The sequence below is a fragment of the Arvicola amphibius genome, chromosome 9 (assembly GCF_903992535.2).
Source record: "Arvicola amphibius chromosome 9, mArvAmp1.2, whole genome shotgun sequence".
NCBI lineage: Eukaryota > Metazoa > Chordata > Mammalia > Rodentia > Cricetidae > Arvicola > Arvicola amphibius.
Genome location: NC_052055.2, coordinates 3,044,893 through 3,070,836, shown reverse-complemented (window position 1 = coordinate 3,070,836; position 25,944 = coordinate 3,044,893). Strand labels below are relative to the sequence as shown.

The 25,944-nt window shown below is 45.3% G+C and overlaps 1 protein-coding gene across 1 annotated transcript; it reads left to right on the top strand.

Annotated features, from left to right (window-relative positions):
- Positions 1 to 360: 360 nt before the first annotated feature.
- Pabpc1 (poly(A) binding protein cytoplasmic 1) lies at positions 361 to 12,648 on the top strand. The gene is made up of 15 exons (XM_038342908.2): positions 361 to 1,035; positions 3,217 to 3,410; positions 3,577 to 3,692; positions 5,703 to 5,842; positions 7,671 to 7,765; positions 7,990 to 8,127; positions 8,251 to 8,346; positions 9,011 to 9,283; positions 9,471 to 9,561; positions 10,028 to 10,138; positions 10,220 to 10,374; positions 10,820 to 10,904; positions 11,216 to 11,346; positions 11,657 to 11,749; positions 12,211 to 12,648. Exons 1-14 carry the CDS (start codon positions 843 to 845, stop codon positions 11,747 to 11,749), a joined length of 1,911 nt encoding a protein of 636 aa, XP_038198836.1. The 5' UTR covers positions 361 to 842; the 3' UTR covers positions 12,211 to 12,648.
- The last annotated feature ends 13,296 nt before the right edge of the window (positions 12,649 to 25,944 follow it).

Sequence of the window (25,944 nt, the reverse complement as noted above, 5' to 3'; positions counted from 1 at the left end):
TGGGCGCCGAGGAACCCGGAAGCCCCGCGCGCCGCCCACCCGCTGCGCGGACGGGTTAACGCTCCTCCCGGAGGGGGCGGGGCCCTCGGGAGCCGGGGGCGGGGCGTGTGCGCGAGGGGCGGGGCCGGGGGCCGCCCCGCCCCCCGCCGGCCGTGGCGCGTGCGCAGCAGCGCCGTCCCCGCCCCGGCCCCCACCCCCACGCCCGCAGCCAGCCGCCGCCGCCGCCACTCTCCGTCCGCTCTTTCCTCCGCCTCCTCCGGCGCCGTCGCTCGCGTAGGGCCCCGGCGTCAGACGCGCGTGGGCGGGGCGAGTACGGCGGGGGGTATAAGTAGAGGGTGCAGGAGGCGGTGCTTCCCCTTCTCCCCGGCGGTTAGTGCTGAGAGTGCGGAGTGTGTGCTCCGGCTTCGGAACACACATTTATTATTAAAAAAATCCAAAAAAAATCTAAAAAATCCTTTGAAAAAAACCCAAAAAAAATTTTACAAAAAATCCGCGTCTCCTCCCCCCGCCGGAGACTTTTATTTTATTTTCTTCCTCTTTTTATAAAATAACCCGGTGAAGCAGCCGAGACCGACCCGCCCGCCCGCCCGCCCGCGGCCCCGCAGCTCCAAGCAGGAACCCAGAGACCGAGGCCTTCCTGCCGCCCGGACCCAGCACCGCCAGCCTCGTTCCCCCGGTTCCACGGCCGTTGAGTACGCGTCGATTCCGGTTGAATTTTGTCCCTCTGCGCTCGCCCCCGCTCCCCTCCCCCCGGCTCCGTCCCCCTCCCGGCCCCGCCACTCGCTCTCCTCCTCTCACGGGAAAGGTCGCGGCCTGCGGCCCCGCGGGCAGCCGGTGCCGAGATGAACCCCAGCGCCCCCAGCTACCCCATGGCCTCCCTGTACGTGGGGGACCTGCACCCCGACGTGACGGAGGCGATGCTCTACGAGAAGTTCAGCCCGGCCGGGCCCATCCTCTCCATCCGGGTCTGCAGGGACATGATCACCCGCCGCTCCTTGGGCTACGCGTACGTGAACTTTCAACAACCGGCGGACGGTGAGCGGCAGGCCGGAGGGCGGCGGGCGGCCATGCGGCCGGGGGCGGCGGGCCTAGCGGGCCGGGCGAGGGGGCGGGAGGGCACGGCGCGGCGGGCAGCCCCTCGCGGGCCGGCACTTCCTCCACCGCGACCATTTTCTCGTCCTCGGTCGCTCGCAAACTTTAGGGCGATGACGCGCCGCGCCGGGAGGAGGGTGGGTTGAGATCGCCTCCGCCGCGCGCCCGCCACGAGCCGCGAGGTCCGGGGGCTCCGAGATCCCCTCCTGGCGCGCTGGGTGGGGGCGCCCGGCCGGCCATCCCCTTGCCCTGGCCCGGCACTGGTTGGGGAGGATACCACGTGTTGAACCCTGTAACCTCACCAGGCCCGAGGCCTGTTCTGCCGGTGGCCCAGTCGCTGGGGGGAGCCCAAGGCTTCAGAAGAAAGTTATTAGGGTGGTGCCTGGGTGGGGGCATCCTTAGGGTCCCGAGTCCATTCCCAATAGCGCATCCCTGACCGGTGGACCGGGAAAGGCACCTTATGCCATGTGCACTTGCCTGGGGTTTTCCCTAGATGAAGTAGGTTTCTGTCTGTAACCGCGAAGTGGAGGAGGGGGATGTAGGCAGCTCTCTAGGACACCAGACACCTTAGCTCATTTCAACCAAATTAGTTAAGTCTTAGTTTAATAAGACATACATCTCGAAATATTTTACTAACAACACCCATGATTATAAATTTTTTTTTTAAATGTAGTCTGATTAGTTTGGATCGTAAATGTTAGAACATGGACTTAATGCTGAATTAGTGACATCCAAGTGTTGATAGTTTCGTTTTGTTTTTTTAAGTAGTCCAGGATATCCATGAATCTTGATTGACTTGATATATTTTGTGAAATTTGACTGTTCACTGAAATCTAAGAATCAGATAAGGTTTATGGCCTATGAGCAAGCAGTTAGGTTAAATCTTAGGAAAAGTCAGCTTAAGTTCATCCGGTTAGTTAGTTAGTTCATTAGTGACTGATGACCAGTTTTTCATTTGGTTAAAGCTGATGCTGAGACTGGATAGGCAATGTGTTGAATGACTCGGAGCCAGAAGTTGTCACCCTGCACTGCAGATTGTCCTGCCCTTTGGCTTTGTGTGGGGCTCTTTGAGTGTCCTTCGCTGCAGCTCAGCCCTGGGCAGGACTCGTCACAGGATGTGACATGAGGGAGAGTAGTAACCCAGAACTGACTACGTAACTTGGAAGACCTAGAACTTAGTGGTTTTTTTTTTTTTTTTAAATACAGACTATCCAGTTTTTAAATGTCCTGGGGTTTGAAAAGTTAAACTTCAAGTTGCCGTGGTTATAGTTTACTGTCTGTGCTTGTGCCAGTGGGCCAATATTACAGCTGCTCAGAATCTTGCCTCTCGTTCCTCCGTTCATTTTGTGTCTGTATGTTCAGTATTCCATCTTTACAGATGGGTCTTTTAAACCAGGTTTTCTCTCTTTTACAGTATTTTCTTATGTATTGCAGTAATGGACATGTAAGTGAGCAGTGCTAAGTTTAGTAGGGAGAGGTGACTCATTAAAAAAAAACCTGTCAAGCTCAAGCAAAGTCAGCAGGACCAGGGAGCCAATTGATCGGGAGCGGCTACTGATTATCTTTATGTTCTAGGAACTGAAACTTTCATTTACAGCAAATGGGTGTGGTGGTTCCTTCACTTAATCCCAGCACCTGGGTTTGTCTTTAGAATTTATGGCCAGCTACATCAAAAGCCAGGTCTACACAGAGAGACTTTATATCTCAAAAAAGGAACAAAAACTTGTCCTGTCAATAACTTACCAGTAATTAGTGAGAAATTTGGAATTTGCTTCATGGATTCAAGTGAACTGTACCCTCTTTAAGGACTGGTCTTTTTGCTTAAGGTAGTATTTTCCATTTAAGACAGATGTAGTGCTAATAACATGATTGATTCCGATAACAGAAGCAGTGTTGGTGAATCTCTTGAGATCCGGGCTAGTCAGGGCTACATGGAGAGGCCCTAGCAAAAAAAAAAAAGTTTCACTTTAGAAATTCTGCTCAAGTATACATAATTTAGTCTTTATGGACCTCAAAATTAATTGTAGGATAGATTGAGTTTTTTGATGTGAAGCATAACTATCCAGAAATACAGTGACTAATCAAAGATTAGTGATATTTACTTGGAAAATGTCTTTCTCGCAGCGGAGCGTGCTTTGGACACCATGAATTTTGATGTTATAAAGGGCAAGCCAGTACGCATCATGTGGTCTCAGCGTGATCCATCACTTCGCAAAAGTGGAGTAGGCAACATATTCATTAAAAATTTGGACAAATCCATTGACAATAAAGCATTGTATGATACATTTTCTGCATTTGGTAACATCCTTTCATGTAAGGTAAGCAAAGATGCAACAGATCAATATTTGTAATGTTGAGCTACTTTTTGTGAGCATCTGTGATGGCTGTGTTAATTTCCAAGATAGCCGGGTTAGGTCACTGCCATCTCTGCACCGTAGAAAAGCAATAGCAGGTAACAAAAGTGAGCGTGTCTTCCTTCCCCAGGTGGTCTGTGATGAAAATGGCTCCAAAGGCTATGGGTTTGTGCATTTTGAAACACAGGAAGCAGCTGAAAGAGCTATTGAGAAAATGAATGGGATGCTTCTAAATGACCGTAAAGTGTAAGTATAGCTTTAGTCTGTTTTTAAATAGTCCCACCATTGGTTTGAAAAGTAATAGGTTTTTACCCTTAAGATAAAATAGCTGGAGCTGGACATAGTAACACAGCTTTAATTCCAGCATTTGGAAGGTAGAGGCAGATGTAACTGTACTGTGTAGAACCTGCAGGACAGCCTAAGCTACATAGACTTGTGTCACACACAAAAAAAGGAAAGAAAGATACAGATGGCTGACATAGCTGTGCATGTAATATCACTTGAGAGAAACAGGAGCACAAGGATCCACGAGTTTAAGGCCAACCCAGGTAGGCTCCATGAGAATGTATCAACTACCAAAGTACATAATGTAGCAAAAGCACTAAACCACATTTTCTAGGTTTCATACTGGTAGTTCAGTAATGTCACTCAACATTCAGACCTAAATTGAACCAGGTGAAAAGAGCTATAAAACTTGGTCAAATCAGTGCATTGTTGAACTGGGAATCCATGCAACCTTACTACGGAACTAATTCATTGGCCAGTTTCATATTTGGGGAAACTAGCCAAAGTCATTTGAATGGTAGGTGCCCTAAGACAGTAAACTATCCAACTGTACATACCTGTGCTCTGAAGTCAGATCGTTCTTGGTGTTAGGTTTTGTGATTAATCTTCCCTGAAATAAAATTAAGGAATTAACAAACTAAGGAATAACACTGAAAAGTAATATGAAAGGCTGCTTGTTGCCAATAGACTTATTGATCTGCGAGAATTTGACTATTCTATAAAGCCTTGTAGGAAGTGATCTGAGACGGGAGTTCTTGATGTGTAGGTACCGGAGTGGCCTGCAGCTTGACTTGACATCACTTTCTGTGGGTACTGGGACTAGATGAGCCTGGTTTTGTAGCATATACCCATAATCCCTGCTCCAGAGAAACTAAAGGGTTAAAGACCAACCTGAAGTTAGAGAAACCCTGTTTCAAAAACAGAAGAAGAGAAGCGTCCCTAGGACAGGTTCTCTGTAGCCCTAGTTGTCCTGGACTCGCTCTTCCCGTTCTGGCGCCCAAGTACTGAGGTCAAAGGTGTCACCACCCACCACCGCCTGGCCTGAACACTGATCCCAAATGTAGAAATCTGAAGCCCAGGTGTTCTCTGCCATCCAGCATCTAAAGCATCAGCATGACAAATGAGATTATGCAGATTAGACTTTAAGATAGAGGTCTTAATCAGTAAAGCCTACAGATTGTGAAATCCAAGACACTTGTGGCCCCAGGAATTACTCAACTGTTATCACAGTGGAAAACTTGATAGCGGTGCTAGAATAAAAATTAAAGGAATATCTCCATTGCAGGATCCAGGTGAAGACTGATTTGTTGCTGGTTTAAGTGCATATTGAGGCGCACCGTTCTGGGGAGCAGTTTGATATTTTTTTAATAATTTGTTCCTAAGAAATATTTGAAGCACTACTTGGGAGAGCAGGAAGTTTTATCTACAATGAAATAATTCTCCCACTGAGGTTCTTCAAACTATGGAAAAGACCCATGCTTTTGAGGATAAGAGCAAATCGTGTTTTCCTTGAAGTCATTTATTTGTGTGGGGTTATAGAAGCTGGTATGGTATTTATTATGAAGTCATTTTTTATTTGTGTGGGGTTATAGAAGCTGGTATGGTAATTATTATGTTTTTGGTTAATTATACAGTTAGGCCAGACTTGTATTAGTAGAGACAATTGGAAATTCGTAAGGAGATGGCACAGTTACAGAACCACTCTGAAACAACAGTAACAGAAGCATTTATGTAGATCTCTTGGTCAGCCCTGAACAATTCTGCTCACAGGAGTTGACCCCTTTAACCTGGATTAACTGGATCACAGTGTGCATTGGAAGGAAACTTCCATTTTATAGTGCGGAGACATTGTTTTAGAAGTCCCTGTTTTCAGTGAGGACATTTTTATTTTGTGGTGCACTTTTATAAACTATTGGCCTTAATCTAAGCTTTATGAGGCAGCCTGATGATAAAGTGCTGACATTTTCTCAGGTTTGTTGGACGATTTAAATCACGGAAGGAACGAGAAGCAGAACTTGGAGCGAGGGCAAAGGAGTTCACCAACGTTTACATCAAGAACTTTGGGGAAGACATGGATGATGAGCGCCTCAAGGATCTCTTTGGCAAGTTTGGTAATGTGTCCAAGTTATATCTTTATACTTAGAGGAATTGCCTGATGTTTGGTGACTGGTGCCTGACTGGAGAATGCTACAGTATAATACAGTAGAAGCTTAGAGTTTAATACAAACATCGGGTCCAAGGATGGCCGGCTGAGGAGATCTTTAAAGGTTTTGCTTCATTAGGATGCTTTGAACACAGAGTTCTTAGAGTTGTAGGGCAGCACGGGTGAGACTGTCCTCTAGTTACAGAGTGGAAAAGCTTGTTCCTTTTAGGTTCTGTTAGTGTCAGTAACATTTGAGCAGCTTCAAAGAATGTTTTCAAAGATCCAGATTCTTCTATCATAACTCCTAGGAAGATCTTTTCAAAGTAAATTCAGCTAGGCATGAGTGGTGCACGCCTATTTGAAAGTTGTAATGTCTGCTGGGTTACAGGAAATCCTACCTCAAATTTCAAAATAAATTGATTAAGCTCAAGAAAGTACAAAAACCAGCCTCACTTTTATGATTGGAGTAAAAGATGGGTAATGAGAATCCATCTATAGGCGATTTGCTGCTGTCTTTTTGTTAAGTTTCAGAATGGACTTAAGTTGTTTTTGTAGTTCAGTTACTATACCATTGTAAGGCCAGCCTGAGTTTGCTGCCTTGATTCTTTTTTTAAGGACAGAGTCTCTTTGTGTTGCTCTAGTTGTTGGTCAGCAGCTTACAAAAGCCCCCACCTTCCTCTAGAAACTGGGGCTAAAGGCATAAAGCATGCACCACACCTGGCTGAATCTTTTTGAGCAAAGAATTTTTATTTTCTACAAAGATGTGGGATGAGGAGATAAAATAACAGTCAAGTTGTGGACCTTGTTCAAGTTTTCTAGAAGTTTCTCTTTACATATCTTACCTATGTTGCATCTGAATGTTTTAAAAACCCTTTTGTCCTTTTTTTTTTCTTGAGGGTCACTATGTAGACCAGGTTGGCCTTGAACTTAGATCTACCATCTTCTGCCTCCCAAGTGCTGAGTTTGAGCTGGTTGCTTTTAATTATACCTCCTTTCCCACATCCTGGGTTGACCACTGTCTAGTTACATTTCTATTGCTGTGTTGAGACACAGGTTTATTGGGCTTGCAATAAATGGGTGAGTCCATGACCATCATGGTAGTAGGCAGGATCTGGAGCAGCAGCAGAGATGTTAACAACCACAAGGCAATTAGAGAGTTAATTAGAATGGTGTGGGCCTTTTGAAACCTCAACCCACCCCTAGCAGCACACCTCCTGATCCTGTTCAATTCTATCCAAGTGTATGAGCCTGTGAGGGCTGTTCTAATTGAGACCACTGCTTCCCGTTCTTACAGAGTAGGTGGTCTCTTCCACTTTGGGGAAGCTTGTCCTTAGAAATAACCTGGGGTAATTCAGTTGTCTCTCTCTGCAGAGCTGGTATTCCCTTTGCTGTTCAAAAGCAGATGACCCAAGAAGGTTTTTCAAGTTCATTCTTAGTTCTGAGCAAGAAAAATCAATCATATTAGTTACCTAAAGGGCTTCTCTACTTACTGAACTAAGAAAAACTGGGTTTGTAAGACATCTCAGTGTAAGAACTTCCAGGCATATATAAAATATTTATACAAAAGATATGTGAAGAGAACCGTAAAAGTCTTTGAGCTTGAGTTTGCTCAAAGTTTAGTTTGCTCTGAAATGTGGCGGTGGGGGCAGGGTGGCACACGCCTTAATCCCGTCAGAGGCAGGCAGATCTCTGATTTCAAGAGCAACCTGATGCAGAGAAACCCTCTCAAACAAAAAAAAAAAAGTGAAATGTATACTTAATTAACTGCACTAGTTTTGATTCTTCAAACTTTTTAGGGCCTGCCTTAAGTGTGAAAGTAATGACTGATGAAAGCGGAAAGTCCAAAGGGTTTGGATTCGTCAGCTTTGAAAGACATGAAGATGCACAGAAAGTAAGTTAAAGTTTTTTGCTTGTGTAGATTATGCAACATTAATGAAAGCTTTACATGTTGTAATCAAATATTTGTATTTTACGTGTTAGAGAATTTGGAGTGTATACTGCCCTCAAATCTGGAGATTGGGCATGTTAGAAATGTTAATGTTAGAAATGAATAGTTTTCCTTGCTAGTGCCTGTACCTTTACAAGTAACTAAGGCGTTTGTTTGATTTCTGTAAGGCTGTGGATGAGATGAATGGAAAGGAGCTCAATGGAAAACAGATTTATGTTGGTCGAGCTCAGAAAAAAGTGGAGCGGCAGACGGAACTTAAGCGCAAATTTGAGCAGATGAAGCAAGACAGGATCACCAGATACCAGGTCCGTTTTTATTTGAGTGAGCAAACTAAGATAGGGATGAGGGGAGAGAAGGAACACGGGCTAATAGGTGTACTTGGGTACCACAGAGGGCTTCCTACCTCTCTTCATTTGCTGTCTTTTCAGGGTGTTAACCTTTATGTGAAAAACCTTGATGATGGTATTGATGATGAGCGTCTCCGGAAAGAGTTCTCTCCGTTTGGTACCATCACCAGTGCAAAGGTAAGAGGAGCGTGTACGATATTAGTTATTTATAAAAGATAAGGGAGGCCCCAAATACTTTCTTAAGCTAACAGGTTGCTTCTTATTTAATGTGTGCTCTTAAATGTTACTAATTGCTGACAGCAGTTTGCTCAGTATTTAATATTAATTTGCCAAGCGGCTCAAGGATAAATAAGATGGTGGAGGTCCTTTGTTCTGGTCACAGTGCAGTCCAGGCGTCTTCCCTTTGCTGGACTGGAATTCTGGGGGTGATGCTTTCAGATGGAGACAGTGGCATCTCTTGGTCTAACAGATCGGTCCATAGAGTGAGAAGTAGTCTTGTTTTAGCTGGTGTCTGTTCCTCTGCTTAGTTTTTCTGTTTTGGGTGTCCTGAAGATTTAAGAACTCGTACATTTTATTTCTTAGTTATCTCAGATAAGTTTGTAATGACACATATCCGCACCTTGCTTGGAAAGTTGCTGTTGTATAGCTCCCTCTTCCAGCTGTATTTGCCTGCAGTGATGCATGTGTGCCCTGAGTTGATTGGAAGGAAGAACTCGGTTGATGCAAGTTCGTTCTGGCACTAACAGGATTACATGGCTCAGTGACTTCACCTAAATGAGAGCTTTGGTTTATTCTACCATTGTACTAACCTTTCATTTTTCTTTATTATTTTTCTTCATAGGTTATGATGGAGGGTGGTCGCAGCAAAGGGTTTGGTTTTGTATGTTTCTCTTCCCCTGAAGAAGCCACTAAAGCAGTTACGGAAATGAATGGCAGAATTGTGGCCACGAAGCCACTGTATGTAGCTTTAGCTCAGCGCAAAGAAGAGCGCCAGGCTCACCTCACTAACCAGTACATGCAGAGAATGGCGAGTGTGAGAGCTGTGCCCAACCCCGTGATGAACCCCTACCAGCCAGCACCTCCTTCAGGTTACTTCATGGCAGCTATCCCACAGGTGAGTGAGGAGGAAAGAAGCTCGTGCTGTGGTGTTGTGCTGAGCTGTTGTGTGTGCTTTGATAATAAAGCACTAAGTTTCTAGGATTGGGGAAATGGAAGGCGATGGAGGGTATCCATTTATAGTAATAGCGTGTTATGTGGAGGTTCAGCCCACCAGAGCTGATGTGCTTGCTTTCTTCCCACAGACTCAGAACCGTGCTGCATACTATCCTCCTAGCCAAATTGCTCAACTAAGACCAAGTCCTCGCTGGACTGCTCAGGGTGCCAGACCTCATCGTAAGCCTCTTTCAATTATGACAGGGATTGGAACGTGGGATGTAACTCAGAGATACAATACAACCTACCGTCTGCTAGGCTGTGGCTTCAATATAATGTATATGAGGCAAATTTATAATTTATGTTTGGGTGATCTTCAGTGGGTAGGTTTGCTTTTCCTAGATAAGATTGGGGATTTGTTCCAAATCTTTGTTTGCCTTGGTGACTGTCTTCAAAGCTCAGATGACTACAGGGGCCTTAGGGTTGTGACATTGATCTTTGCTCGTGTCAGTCTGGATTTCAGGAGTCCTTGGTGTTTTTCATTTTGATCCTATTGCATATCTCTTGGCATTGTGCGATTTAATAAGTTTGAAACCCAATATATACCAGGGTTTCATGTAGCTTTTTATACAAACCTCAGCCTTAGAGAAGCATTAATTTTGACCTGGTAAGGTTCTCAGCTCACGTGTGTTACCTTTAAATGCAGCATTCCAGAACATGCCCGGTGCTATCCGCCCAGCTGCTCCTAGACCACCATTTAGTACTATGAGACCAGCTTCCTCACAGGTTCCACGAGTCATGTCAACACAGCGTGTTGGTGAGTCTTTCTGTTTAAAAAAAGAAATTGATCTCCAATTTGAAATAGTACAGTACTCTTAAGATATTTCTTTTTCTCTAGCTAACACTTCAACACAGACCATGGGTCCACGTCCTGCAGCTGCTGCTGCTGCAGCCACTCCTGCTGTCCGCACCGTTCCCCAGTATAAATACGCTGCGGGAGTCCGCAATCCCCAGCAACATCTTAATGCACAGCCACAAGTTACCATGCAACAGGTGCGTTTTATCATTTGTGAGGGTCGTGGTACTTAGCTGAACTCAAAGGTGATCAGCTGTGTGACCTATGAGAGCTGAGCTGTCTGGACCATCTTACTAGTTGGTTATATGTGAGGAGGTTTTAGGACTAGAATGCAGCCAGTAGTCCCTGAGTTAATGTGCTGTTTTTGTTTGACGTGGCTATAAGGAAGATGTGAAGGAAAGTTTAGTTAAATGGTTTAGATGTCACCTTTTTCCTAGTCATGGAACCAAAACTGGATTGTATGATTCCAAAGAATTTATTTAAAATGTACTGTAGCTCAGGTACAGATATGTCATGTGATGGTCTATACTTAGTGCTTAGCCAGTTTTTCCCTCTGGATTTAAGTAGCCAGATCCCTGTGATTGTATGTTGATGGGTGGCTGGGTTTTGTTCCATTACTTTGGTTTCTTGTTTCATGTCCAGCCTGCTGTTCATGTGCAAGGTCAAGAACCTCTAACTGCTTCCATGTTGGCATCTGCCCCTCCTCAAGAGCAAAAGCAAATGTTGGGTAAGTAACTTTGTTGTCTTGGCCTTTCAGAGTCTGCAGAAGACAGGGGTCAGCAGTGTTGCAGCTGAAAGCAATGATGGAGGGCAGCGGTGTGAAGGAGTTGAGGGTGGGAGCTGGAGCTGGTGGGTAGGCTCACTGATCCCCACCCAGCTCTGCAACAAGGAAACTGACGCTGACATTTGAGAAGCCAGTTCCACCAGAAGTGATTGGCTTGAGACAGATTGTGTGCAGACGGGCGTGCATTAGTAAGATTCTAAACACCAGGTTGATAATGGCCATTGCTACTTTCTGATAGAATTTTTTGTTCCTAGGTGAACGGCTGTTTCCTCTTATTCAAGCCATGCACCCTACTCTTGCTGGTAAAATCACTGGCATGCTTTTGGAGATTGATAACTCGGAATTACTTCACATGCTTGAGTCTCCAGAGTCTCTCCGCTCAAAGGTGCTTTGTCATTTGTCTCACTGACTTTAGTTTTTGTTTTTTTGTTTTTTTTTATTCTACGGAACATTTACATGGTGTATATGGAGTTTTAGGAGCTTTGCAAATGGTGATACATACACCCTCGATAACTGTAGTGCCTGCTTTCTCAAAGCTCACACTGCTGGTAGACTGTGGAGCTTTCTTGGGTCTCTCGTAGCCAGAATGGTAACCACTGCGGCTTAGAGCTCATTCCGCTCTTCTAAGAAAAGGTCTGTTTGGGCGGGGATTTATCAATTTCTTTTCTTGAGCCAGTTTGTTTTCCCTTTTCTAGGTTGATGAAGCTGTGGCTGTACTACAAGCCCACCAAGCAAAAGAGGCTGCCCAGAAGGCAGTGAACAGTGCCACCGGTGTCCCAGCCGTTTGAGTGAGTGCTCCTTCCTCCATAGCAGAGATGAGCTTTGACAAATGCTAGGTTGTCAGAGGGGTCTCCTCACTGATAACTAACTGACCGGTACTTTAAGTCAATACTGTTTTGCGAAGTAGTTTGTATGAAATGGCCCTATAACAGAAGTTGGCTTTCATAATTAATACTTCTTCTTTTTGGGGGGGGGGTGTGGATGGTGGCTTCAATGTTTTTTTTGGGCCTCCCTCTGTCCCACCATCAGGGTGCTAAGATTACAGTTTGACAGACCCTTTTCCTAAAAATGACTAGAGCCCTTGGCTTGTGGGCCATGTTGTGTCTGATGTAGATACGGATGTGAAGGAGCAGGTATGGCTGTGCCAATAAAAGCAGACAGGCAGCTTACTGACTTGCTGGATTCAGTCAAGGACTTTAATTATGTGTTCCTATTGGTCTTATTTTATTTTATTTTTTGACATTTACAGATTGATCAGGGACCACGAAAAGACACTCGTGCTTCACCGAAGAAAAAATATCTAAACATCGAAAAATTTAAATATTATGAAAAAACATTGCAAAATATAAAATAAATAAAAAAAGGAAAGGAAACTTTGAACCTTATGTACCGAGCAAATGCCAGGTCTAGCAAACAGTGCTAGTCCTAGATTACTTGATTTAAAACAACAAAAAATACAAAAAAAATAGTAAAATATAAAAACAAATTAATGTTTTATAGACCCTGGGAAAAGAATTTTCAGCAAAGTACAAAAATTTAAAGCATTCCTTTCTTTAATTTTGTAATTCTTTACCGTGGAATAGCTTGGGATGTCAGCTCTGTTTTAAGTAGCAGAACTGATAACTAAGCAAGGAAACGTAATTTGGATTATAAAATTCTTGCTTTAATAAAAATTCCTTAAACAGTGGATGGTTCTGCTTTTATTTCCTTTGGTTCTCTTGTCAGTTGGCGTGTGTAGCGGCGGGTGCTTGCTGCCTTTTAGAAGTAGAGGGCTGGAAGCAGCTACCAAGTCTGTAAAATACGGGCTGTTCTCAGGGGTGTGTGTGTGTGTGTGTGTATGTGTTGGTTTTAGACAAGACCTTGCTGTGTGAATCAGGCCATCCTTAGCCTCCCAAGATTGGGCTTATAGGTGTGTTACCACTTTGACAACACTATGTGTATTAGTTCCCCTTACTTATTGAGCTGTTGCATATATAGTTAATTGGTTTTTAACATTTACACAAATCTGTCACTACTAGGATTTTGTACTACAAAATAATTAGCTTAAGCCCTTATTGGGGACAGGTAGCACTCAGTGTATTGGAGAAAATAGAAAATAGGTATTTGAGGCACTATGACTATCACAGCACTACACCTATCTCTTTGAAAGACTTGGTGTATTTACAGAATGTGACCTAATTTTAGGATACTGTGGTGCGTTGTCACCCAGACCACCTGCAAAATAAGATGTAGAAGCTTACAGGGCTTGGTGTACGGCATTTTGAAAGACATCTTTGTTTGGAACTTCATCTACCAATGGGTGCTTTTGGGGTTTTTGGGGACTTTAAAAAATTAAGGCAGGCTCTTCTGTCTAAAAAAACTTCAGACATGGCCGTTTAACCAAGTGCTGGGATTATAGGCATGTACTACCATAGATAGCCAAACTTGACAAACTGCAAATCTCATTTCATGACAGTGTTTAAGAGTGTGAACCTGTAATACCTATTGTGTGACTTCTGTGCCCAGGATGCTCTTAACTTGGTTTTGTCTGGCCTAGACTACATTTGGTAAAGTTTGAAGGGGGGAGTTTGGGTCTTTTATTTGTACAGGGTTTCTCTGTAGTCCTGACTGTTGTGAAACTAGACCAGGCTGACTTCAGCTCAGAGATCAGCCTACCTCTGCTTTCGGAGTGCTGGGATCCCATGTATTTCTATTTTGCTTGAGATTGATTACAGATGTCACCTAACTTGTTTTCTGGGGTGTGCTTAGGGATGGCAGAGAAACATGGTACAAACAGTTTCAGGTTTTGATGTTTGAAGTAGTAGGTTCTGTTGGAAAAGGAGTATGAAGTTGAAAATTTTAGGGAAATAAGGATTGCATGGGCTGATAGCTTGTCAGGTGGTCAGAATATCTCCTGGAGTAAGAATAGATGAGCTCTTAGGTGCACTTGCAGAGTGCACGTATTATGTTGATTGTTTTTCTTGAGAGGGGTTTCTCAGGCTGGGAGATGAGCCTCTCTTTACAAGGACTAGAAAAGAGAGATGCCCCTTCAGAGGGGTGGGGACAGTGGTGTTGGCTAGTTCTGTCAGTGTGTTACCACATTTCCCCCCAGAACAGTTTCTGCTTGTTCATAACCGATAGTGATCAGGAAGTAAGTACTGAGTGTCTGGTGGCTGGTGTTTCATTTATAATTTGTGGGTTTTTTGTTTATAATTACTTTCAATTTGCGTAACTCCATGTTAGAAGTTGAGCTGGACGGCAGAGGAGACAGCTGATTTCATGGTGCTGTGCTGGGGACACTTAGGTGGAACTGGCACAGACTGGTACTGTGTAAGATGCTTGGGAAGTTGTGGCTAGACTCCATTTCAGCCTGTGTACGCAGGCATGCACGGATTAAGCGAGTTTAGTGTGCTACGTTCACCTGATGCAGCCCGATTTCCCTCCAGCTCAAGTCGTGAGATCTGTAAGGCAGTGTAAAATGAGGGTCCAGGCTCAGGCCTTAGCTTTGGACAGGTTTAATGAGCCCAGCTCTCACAGGCACAAAGGAAAATGATCGGTCAGGGAGACCTTAGAGTAGACTTGTATTGGGACAGTCACCCCTTAGGGCAGTGCTGGAGCTTCACTGAGTACAGTTTCCTTTGTTTGGGGTTTGCCCACCCTCAAAAGTAATAGTGGCAGTGGCCTTTGTTGCTGTAGGTTTGTGTATTTAAGTTTGGGCAAGAGTGGATCCTCTAAAGGGTAGAGAACCATGCAAGTTACTTAGTTTTCCAGGAAAACTTGAGGTAGCTAGGAATCTCAAATACATTCCTACTATAGTAAAAAAGATTATACAAAAAGATGACCATGGATACAGCGTGAGTTAGATGAACGTTTGGCTGCATGTGTCTAGACATGCATCACAATAAGGCAGGCAGAGTGGGGTGTTGTGCTGCAGTGATAATTGCTGCTGTGACCGCTAGCAGACTGCAACTTGATTTATTGCACGGAGAGGAGGTCCGGAACTCCTGGGACAATGTAACATTGATTACTGCAGGACAATTAATGTTTTCATATTGATTTCCAAAGAAAGGAGACACGATTAAAGAATGTCTTGCAAAATCAGTCTTAAAGCGTGGGTTCTTCATGGATTATAAAGTTAAAGGTTGTAAAAGGTATCCTACTAGTTTGTGAATCTAAATCTACACTTTCCGAAAATTTGATTTTCTATTTTAATATTCATGTGAATGTTTTACGTACATCATGTCTCCACCACATCCATTCCTGTGTCAGTGCCCTTGGGCTGAGGGGTTACATGCACTGTGAGCTGCCCTGTGGGTGCTGGGACCAGATTTTGCTCAGTAAGAACTGTGTAGTGCTCTTGGCCCTGGGTCATCCTTCCTCCCAGCCCTAAAATTTAATGTCTTAAATAATAGTTTTTAATCTTACGGTATACATTAACCACACCCACTCCAGTCAGTTCCCCTTTCCAAATGTTAGGATGTTTGCTATCCTGGGGCTTTGGAATGCTGGGGTTCTAGCTTGAGCTTCCTGCAAGAAGCAGACATAGGCGCTCACCCAGCAGGGACCAAGGTCCCTGTGTAGCAAGTCCATGGGCAGCAAATACCCCAAGTAGCAAATACTGTTTATTGTAGGTGCACGTTTGGTTTGGACTTACAGAAAGTTTTAGGGATAGTGTTGAGAATTTTTACAAATTTAAAGATGTTTACCATTTGGCCATATTTGCTATTTCACTTGCATCTTTTTCCTTTCTACTTTTTGTGGAACTAATAGGGCCAACGTGCTATCTTTTTATTCTGAGACCCTGGCTGAGTTGGCCAGGTCAGCCTCATGCTTACTCCTCCTGCCTCAGTCTCCCCAACAGCTGTGACTGCATGAATTCAGCAGTTGGTTTTGCACAATTGTAAATTGGCTGGTCAGTGCCACGTCCGCTCACATCTGTGTTTCCTTTGGAGAAGGTGAATTCTTTTACACAGCACGGTATGTGTATGTGTATTCAGCTTTGCTAACAAAGCCAGGATAATGCCCGCTTTTGCTGTCCTATGTCCACTGGCATCTTTCCTTGCCAGGCTGACTACTTTTCCATTAGACTGTCTTCTCTTGCTGCTCCTCGGCTTGTTTTTTGCTCTCATGAAGCTGACATTTTATAAATGTTCTTCAGTTTGGGTTCATTGTTACGTCCTTAAAATTAGATTTCATGTAATAACATTCACAGTCTACAGGGTGGCTGTGTCCTAGGCTGGGTGCCACAGCCAGGGTCAGACTGCTTTCTTCTGGTCCTCACTAGTGACTGACCAAGATGCAGCTGGGTTTACCAACAGGACTGTTATTTGCTAAATTAACGATTTTTCCCCCAATCAGCAGTTTGTGGAGGAACTGAAAAATATTAGTACAGAATTATCAAACCCTCCAAGCTCCCCCACCAAAACAAAACACCGACACGTGATTCTTACTTGAATCAGCTGTTGGGATGTGGTGATTTTTCCCAGTTTCACAAGTCATGTTGGTTGCTGTAAGGAAAGGTATCTTCACAGTACTGATTAATTACCCATTCAAACCCGCAATTTCCCCTTTTAAACCCCGCTTTCTATCTGTTATGTCTTTATCAGACTTCGTGCGTAGGCGCCCTGGTGTCCTGTGAGTTCACAGTGATCCCTTTGTGAGCTTAGCTCGAATTCCTTGGCTTACCAAGAGTTCCAAGATTTAACTTGTACCTAATTAAACCAGACATTATACCATTCCATATCCGTCTGTCTTAATACGTTTTAAATAGTGTGTGGTGTGTGTGTGTGTGGTGTAAGGGGGCGTGTGCGTGCATGTGTGTGTGGTGTGAGAAGGAGAGTGTGCATGTGTGTGTGGTGTGTAAGGGGGCGTGTGCACATGTATCTGTCAGAAGACAGCTTTCAGGGGTTGAATCTGGGAAGGTGACTTTGCTGGCAAGCCCCCTTTCCTCTCAGCCATTGCACTAACCCCCACCCGCTCTGTGGTAAAGAAAGACTGCTCTTTTGAGACAGGGCCTCACAATGTAGCCCAGGCTGACCTTGAACTCACTGTATAGCCCAGGCCAGCCCTCAACTTGCTACCTCAGCTTCCCAAGTGCTTGGTCTCAACCTCAGGGTCACAACCCCTTGGGGTTGAACAACCCTTTCATAGGGGTCGTATATCAAATATCCTGCATATCAGATATTTACAAAATTGCAGCTATGACGAGTGATGAAGGAACTGTCGTTGGGGTTCACAGCATGAGGATGGCGCAGGAAGGCTGAGGAGAAGGAACTGTCGTTGGGGTTCACAGCGTGAGGATGGCTCAGGAAGGCTGAGGACCACTGCTCTGGAGGCAGCTGTGGCTTGTGTCCAGAGAGTTTCACCTCAGATTCTCACTTGTTCTGTGGGACTGTGCTGGTAGAACCCTCCCATGCACTGTAAGTAGCAGACGTGCTGGAGCTCCGAGCTGCTCCTGCCCTGGATAAGAAGGCCTCTGGGTCTCCGTGTCAGGAAGAGGCTGCTGCAGGGTAGAGATAGACAGCGCCGTACAGCACACGCAATTCGTGGAGGATGTGTGTTCAGATATAATCTGTGCATATATGTGAACTTAAGGAAAATAAGTGCTGTGTGCTTATGTGTATGCATACATGTCCACCGTGAACTGTGCTCTTAATTCATTTGAATCTTTGTGAGCCTATTAAAAAATAGATCCTTTACTGGCAAGTGAGGTCCATTCACAGATACTATTTGTTTCAGTCACTGGAACAAAATGGAATGTGGCATTTTTTTAAATGAAGTACATCTTCACCACATTAAAACACTTCTTTTGCTATTTGAAGAAGCATATGTTTTGATTCTTTATACAGTTTTTCTTGTTTAAACTCCTTTCCTCTTGTTTGCCGCTTTTTGTGTTTTTGAGTGTTGGTTTCCTGTAGACCCCAGGCCTCGAGCTCATTCTGAGAGCCAGGCCAGTCTTGAACTCACAGTCCTACCTGCTCCAGCCTCCCGGGTGCTTGAAGTACAGGCCTGGACCAATTTCTCTGTAGCTTTGGAGCCTGTCATGGAACTAGCTCTTGTGAGTGCTGGGATTAAAGGCGTGTGCCGCCACCACCCAGCTGGTCTGTCCATTTTAAATAGCAACTTTTGCTTGTATTTTAGGTCTCATGTAGCCTAGGCTGGCTTCACGTTGGCTGTGTAGCCGAGGCTGACATTGAGTTTCTGATTGTGCCTTCCACTCCCAAGCACTGGAATTACAGGCATGTGTTGCCGTGTCCGGCTCTCCCACCTCTACCCAACACAGGACTGTTATTAATGTGATATGATTCTTGGCAGGCATTTTATCTTGAAAAGTATAATAACCCAATTAACCTTTATTTTTTTTCTCTTTAGACATTATAATTAGAATATGTTAATTATACATAATTATAGGCTTTATCACGACATTTTCATACATGTGCACAGTATATTTTAGCGAAATTTATCCCCTTCCCAGTGATCCCTCCTTCCCCACTAGTCACTCTTTTATTTGTAAGTCTCTTTTTTAATGACCCCATGAGTTTCATTAGGGTTGCTTCTAGGAGTTTGTTTACAGGACATGGACACCATTCCCGGCATGCCCACATCTCAGCCATGCCTTCTGAGGTCTGTATGGCAACCATCCAGCAGTTACTGAATCTTACTCTACTTCTCTTTGGGTTCTTCCTTCACTTAGAAGGGTGTGTGCGTGTGTGTGTGTGTGTGTGTGTGTGTGTGTGTGTGGCCTTCATGTATGTCTTTACACCACTTGCACGGAGTATATGAGGAAGCCTGAAGAAGGCATCAGATCCTTTGGAACTGGAGCTCCACAACCATGTGGTTGCTGGTAATCCAACCCTGGTCCTCTGGCAGAACAGCCAGTGCTCTTAACTGCTGAGCCTTCCTGTACCTGCTTCCCCCTTCTCCCAATTTTTATTTTTGTTGTTTCTTCCTTTTAATTTGATATTTGAAAATACACGAAAGTCTAGGAAGCTGTACAGGACTCTGAAACGTTCCCTCAGCCACTTTCAATAGCTGCCAATGGTTAGTTTTCTTATCCCATGACCTACGCGTGCATAGATGGGAAGCAAATTCAAACATGGCGCATGCCTTTAATCCCAGCTCAGCAGAGGCCACCATGGTCTACAGGGTGAGTTCCAGGACAGCCAGGGCTACACAGAGAAACTCTGTCTCAAAAAACTAAAGGAAAAAGATTGATTTTTGACGGAGGGCAAGGGGGTAGGAAGGTCATTTGTTGTTAGTTTTATGGGATAAAGTCTCACTACACATCCTAGGTTGGCCTTGAACTTGTAGAAATCTTACTTAAGCCTCCCAAGTGTTGGGATGTAGGCTTATGACACCAAGCCTGACTAGACACATAATCTCCAATATTAATATCCAGTAGCCATACTTCCCCAGTTGTTCATGTATGTATCTAGTTCTGTGAGGTGTGTTTATGTAAGATATGTAAGACTTGCTTTGCTTTGCTTTCTTTTCTTTTTTCTTTTGACAGGGTTTCTCGTGTGGCCTTGGCTGTCCTGGAACCCACTAGTAGACCAGACTGGCCTTGAACTCAAGAGTTCTGCTTGCCTGGCTCCTGAGTGCTGGGTTTAAAAGCATGAGCCACCATGCCTGGCTTATTTTAGTTTTTAAAATTGCCGTTTGAGTTGCCTACTTGCGTCATTATTTTTATTGAAAGATCAATAAAAAGCAACAGGTGTCAAATGGATTCGCCCTGAGATTCAGACCAGATTTCCAGCACTTTCTGAGATGGCCCCAAGTATCTCCCTTACTACCTTGACCTACACATTTATGTGAAGAGGCTTCTTAGCTCTGACGACCATAAAACCAAAATTTGATTAACTCTGCAAACACTGAAGATGCTCTGGATCCCAAGGTATTAAATATTCAGCCAAGATTTAGTTTGTTATGGGAAAGTAAACAAGCATATAATCTCATTTTTAACAACTATGATGAACATATATGTAACAATTATTTTAGGATAAATTGATGATTTACCATAAATTTATTTAGCAGTGAATGTTGTTTTGTATAGTTGGATGCGCCTGTATTCCCAGGGATGTGCAGGAGTTCCTCAGTGGGAATGGTCATGAGTGGACAAAATCTTTTTTTTTTTTGGTTTTTTGAGACAGGGTTTCTCTGTAGCTTTGGAGCCTGGAGTGGACAAAATCTTAAGCTCTGCTCTAAGTGGTGTCTTTTAATGAGAAAAGATTTCATTTTAAAGCCGGGCGGTGGTGGCGCACGCCTTTAATCCCAGCACTCGGGAGGCAGAGGCAGGCGGATCTCTGAGTTCGAGGCCAGCCTGGTCTACAAGAGCTAGTTCCAGGACAGGCTCTAGAAACTACAGGGAAACCCTGTCTCGAAAAACCAAAAAAAAAAAAAAAAGAAAAAAAAAAGATTTCATTTTAATAAAATTCAGTGCATTGATTTTGGTGTATTTGGCTCATACGATATCCCGTCAGTATTCACTAAGGTAGGAGTGTTACCCCTCCTATGCATGTGCGTCTGAAGGTGGTCCGTGGCAAGCAGGACAGCGCTGGGGTTAGCCCAGCGGCAGCTGCAGAGTCTCTGCTGCTTTTCTCTCCAACAAGTAAAGCGCTTCCTAAAAATTAGTTCAGAGTACGTAGACAGCTCCTCACAGCTGGAGCTGGCGTGAGCTCCTCACAACTGGAGCTGGCGTGAGAACAGGGAGTAGGAAAGTAACATTCAAACGGCTCTCATGTTCTCCAGCGTGATTTTAGCTTTATTTTTTCATATTTTAAAATATCACGTGTATGAGTGTTTTGCCTGCGTGTAGTATGTGCACTACATGAATGCCTGGTGCAGATCTGCTGGAACTGAGGTTATAGATGGTTGTGAGCCACCACATAGCTGCTGAGGACTGAACCTGTAAGAGTAGTATTAGGGAGAAGGAACGGGTTGGTAGGTAAAATAAATGAAAAATTCTAATTTTAAAAGAGTAATATTATATCTTAACAGCTGAGCCAACTCTCCAGCCCCCAACCCAGTCTCTTAATTTTGTGAGTGCGTGGTGTGTGTGTGTGTGTCTGTGTGTGTGTGTGTCTGTGTGTGTGCATGTCTGTGTGGGTATGTGCATGTGTTTGTGTGTGGGTATGTGCATGTATGTGTCTGTGTGGGTATGTGCATGTGTGTTTGTGTGGTATGTATATGTGGGGGGGTATGTGCATGTGTGTGTCTGTGTGGGTATGTGCATGTGTGTTTGTGTGGCATGTATATGTGTGGGGGTATGTGCATGTGTGCACGTGTGGGTATGTGCATGTGTGCGTATGTGCATGTGTGCGTATGTGCATGTGTGTGTGCGGCGCTGGTGGAGTGCAGTGGAGACCGTCGGATCCCCTGAATCTAGAGCTGCCTGTGACTGAGCCGCCCACTGCAGATGCTGAAACTGAACAGGTACAAAGCAGTGTGTGCTCTTAGCCTCTCGCCATCTCTCCGGCCCGCGACTCTTTAAAGGAGGCCAACATGGTCAGACCCAGACGGCCGCGTCTGCATCTGAGCCTCACATTCCCCTGGCAGACTCAAAACATTCGCTCCAGGACAAGCAGTGAGTGACTTTTTTAAAGTTGAATTTAATTTTTTATTTGAAGCTGTCACAAAGATGTAAAAGAAATTTAGAAATGTAATACAAAGACTTTATTTCCCTCCTTCCCTCTCTCCCTCCCTCCCTTATGTAAGAGTGCTCTGCACATGTGCCTGCATTCCAGAAGAGGGCACCAGATCTCATTACAGACGGCTGTGAGCAACCATGTGGTTGCTGGGGAATTGAACTCAGGACCTCGGGAAGAGCAGCCAGTGCTCCGAATGCCTGAGTCATCTCTCCTGTCCCCAAGAATTTATTTTTTTAACCATTTGAGAGTGAGTCGCCAGCCTTATGCTTCATGCCCTAACCATGTGAAGGACAGTCTCCCAGGCACCCATAATCCTCTGTCCTCAGCTGTCTTGTAATGTCCTCTGGAGTGAGAGGCCTGGTTCAGAACTGACACACATCTGGCTGCTGTGACCGTTCATCTGTTTCTTGTCTGGAACAGTGGTCTAGTCTCGCGTGACAGTCTTGAGCACCGAGGACCAATCATCTGTGGCAGAGCCCTCCTTTGGGCTTCTGGTGTTTCCTCACTGCTCCAGTGAGTTTACAGGTGTGTTGGCGAGAGCATCACAAACTCTATGTGATTTCTCCGTGTTAGGTCATCAGTTTCTCTCACAATTTGATTTTTCTCTATTTCTGAGGACGTTTATACTGAAACTGTCACCTGCGGAGGTAAAATTGTGATTTTTCTCTGTCATCAATGGATGCTTCTCGGGACGTATTTGAAACAGTGAAATATGTCTAGTTCAAATAACTATTTTATTAAGTCATGCTTTTTCCCAATAAGTTATCATCTGTTACTAAAGAATTTTTCTTTTGGCAGAAAAGTCATTCAGAAGCTCAGGTCTGACCGTTGTGTATTGTGCATCCAGTCCCTTTCAGGCAGACTAGAGAGGAGAGGGAGAGCATCTAGAACCTTCTGAATCAGCCAGCTTCCTGGTGCATCTCAGGCAGCCTGAGAAGCCCCGCTCTCTGACTGAGTGGCCCAAGCAGCCAGAGGAGCCCCAGATTTTGCAGTGGATTGCAGGTACCGGAGAGGAAGATGGAAGCCGAAGGGTTAGTCTCCTTCTGTTTGGGTCTTCCTTTGAGTCCTGAGTCTCGGGTCAGTCCTGGCAACAACTGTACAAGGAAGGCAGGGAATCTAGGCCGGCTTTGAGAGTGGAGAGATTGGAGACAGCTCACTGTGTAGCCCAGCCTGGCCTGGAACTCATTACACAGCCTGGCCTGGTTTTGAACTTCTCATAATCCTCCTGCCTCAGTCAGATTCTGGGGCTGTGGGACTGAGTGATTGGTGGCAGTCTGATTTCTTGGCTGGGCTCTTTGCCCCGTGGGTTGACAACATGGGTGATATCAACTTGGTACTTTATGAGAATTCGGTAGCGGCCCTTGTATCTTCTTTGTAGACTGGCAAATTGCTGGTCGCAGCAGCCATCTCTGCACCAGGAGACCATCAGAATTAAGGAGAAAAATCCCTAATCAAGTGCCCCCTTTCATGTAGACTTTCTGCCAACCACACCTTAGCCCCAGTGTGGAGCTAGGGCCAGAATTCAGAGAGCAGCAAGATCTTTTGGGAAGACAGTAAAGCATAGTAACTCAGGGTCAAGTCCCAGCACCAACCACTGCTTATTGCTGCAGCATTGCAGGAAGCGCATCTGCTCAATGCCAGAAACTGTCTACAGTGACCTCCCAGATTGTCACCATGATGTAATGGAAATAACTATTATACCAAACTTTGAGAGTTGAACATCGTTTCCTCAGCAGAGTGGAGCTCCACCGGCAGGGGCAGACCCTCCTCCTGGAGCCAGTGCAGCTCTGATGTGGGGCTTGGACCAGGGAACCTGTTCTACAGGAAGTGGGACAACCATGGACTTGAAGTATCATCAGCTTAGCGCTCTGAGGCCACTGTTTCTCCAGCTTAGCGAAGGGCACAGTGGCTATTGGCACTGTCCCTCCCTGGGGCCAGTTCCAGGGTTCCTGATTCGCTGGGCGTTTGTGGGCAGTGTCTTTCATTACCTGAGATTGCCTCCACTTCTCAGTGACTTTAAAAATAATAATAATTTAAAAAAACATTTTATTTTGAGAGCAGAAAAAAAAACAAACTAGCCCAAACCAAAACCCCATGAAACTGCCGTGATTTTTAAGGCATTCACATCGTCTCTGAGATAAAAACCTGCAGCCAACATGGTCCGTTGACAAGCCCACACGCCACCCCCATCACCGCTGTGTACAGAGCAACACTAGGTTGTCTTAGACAAACATCCGGGTAATTTGGCTGCTTTTACTGGTTTGAACACAACCTGTTGGCCTGACTACCCAGGGGATCCAGAAAGACCAGTTCTTGTGCTAAGTTTCTCCCTGGCTTCGCATTTCACTTAAAATGTTAGCATACTTGTCAAAGACTTCTAGGTACCACCGAGGAAAAATATCTAAGAGACACAAAGAATTATTTTTCTCTTTAAGATCCAGGACTCTTAGAAAGAGTGGCATCCTGGTAAAACACTTTCAGGGTGCCAAGAGTGTGTACATGCTTGCGTCTTTGTGTTTATTCAGGATGGAAACTAAATACTCCGGACTGCCCTGCTCCTCTGCCCCTCGCCAGCTTGGCCGACGCTCTTGGCAACAATCCCTCTACCTTTTCAACTTCTGTTTTAACTGGAGCCAAGATAACACTTGACAGGCCATCTCGGAGCCCGGGCTGAGAATCCTGGCAGTGCAGCACAGCTGTATGCCCGCATCAGTGAACTCAGCAGTGAAACACCTCACTTAGGGTCTCTGGAAGCAGCAGGATTGCCTGTCCTGGCATCTTGCCTGATGATAGTCAAGATTGTGGTAAATGGCATCTTGCTGGTCTTCTTGGGGGCTGGAGACTGGTCCCCTTTCTATCTCTGCAGTGGACTGTGGTATCTGAAGCTGGAGTCAGTCTGTAACCCCCTTCAGGAAAAGTTCCCCAGTTCTAAGAAAATCTCATGAATTTGATAAGTCACAGGGCCTGACTATTTCCCTGGGGGTGACAGCGTGACCCATCCAGATCTATCAGTCCCATATCCCTGTGGGAGGCATTAGCAAGTCAGAGAGTTAAGGAGCATCCCTGGTGACAGTCCCAGCCAAGCATAAAGCCCCATCCATTCTAGACTTCTTGGACTTTCGTCCTGTTTGCCTCCCCATCAGCCTGGGACCCAGGTACTGACATTTTCCTCTGAACGGTTGTGTAGCCTCCTCTGTCCAGCCACACAGCTAGGACAAGTGTGGTCACGTCACCTGCGCCCTCCATTTCCATCCTGGCTCCCCACAGGACTCCTCCCAAGCTCCACGGACCTCTCTCCGCTCTCCTCTGCTCTACTCTGTGCCACTTTCTTCTGGATCTTTCCATTTGAGCCCTTTGCAGGCTCAGGTCACAGACCCGCCCCACTGCTTTATCCCCAAGTCTCCTTCCATACGGGAAAACTGTCCCCAGCTCTTTACCTGGGGATGCTTTGTGTCAGCTCTCATTTCCCTAACTCCCACATCCAGTCTGTCATAGGGCAGGCCACACTTGCTGGTCAGTGGACTTAGGATTATGAACTCCACGAGGCTGGACATGTGTCGTAGACACTTTCCCATTGCTGTGACAAAGCACCATGGCTTTGTAAACTCCTAGAAGAAAGCCTTCAACTGGGCTGGCCATTTCAGAGAGCTAGAGTCTGTGATGGTGGTGCATAGGCATGACAGCGGGAACAGCTGAATGCTCACATCCTGATCCACAAGTCGGAGGCAGAGAGGACACACTAGGAATGGCTTTTGAAACCTCAAAGCCCACCCCTATGACACAGCTCCTTCAACAAGACCACACCTCCTAATCCTTCCCAAACAATCCCACCCTGGAATGCTTTGCTGGGGAATGTTGCCTGGACATAAATGGACAGAACATGCTCAGAACTCTGTGAGGGAGCTCAAATCAGACAGGCTGGACAGGAGTCGAGGCAGCAAGAGAACAGGAACACTGCCTTGGTCCTTGAAGACCGGAGTGTGGACTCCGGCTCCAGAGCCCACGCCACCCAGCCCCACTTAGTGTCTTCTGCTGCAGAATGAGGATCATCACACCCTGCAGGTCACTGGGAAGATTCATGAAGACGAAATACCTAAACTGCACAGTAGGGAGGCTTGCGCTAGCTTGAACTAAATGTCGTTATGTGCGCCGTGCGGAACTATGAGGGCTACCGGAGGGATCCTTGCCTAAATCACCCACCTCTCACCTCCTTGGAAGCTATTGTACTTAAATGGTCAACATTCAACATTAGGGATTGGGCTCAAGATTTATGTTTTGATTTCAAGAAGACCCATGTCAAAGGGCAAACGCACCACTTGGAAGTACAGTGAACCATTACCAAAGCCTGGTCCGGTCCA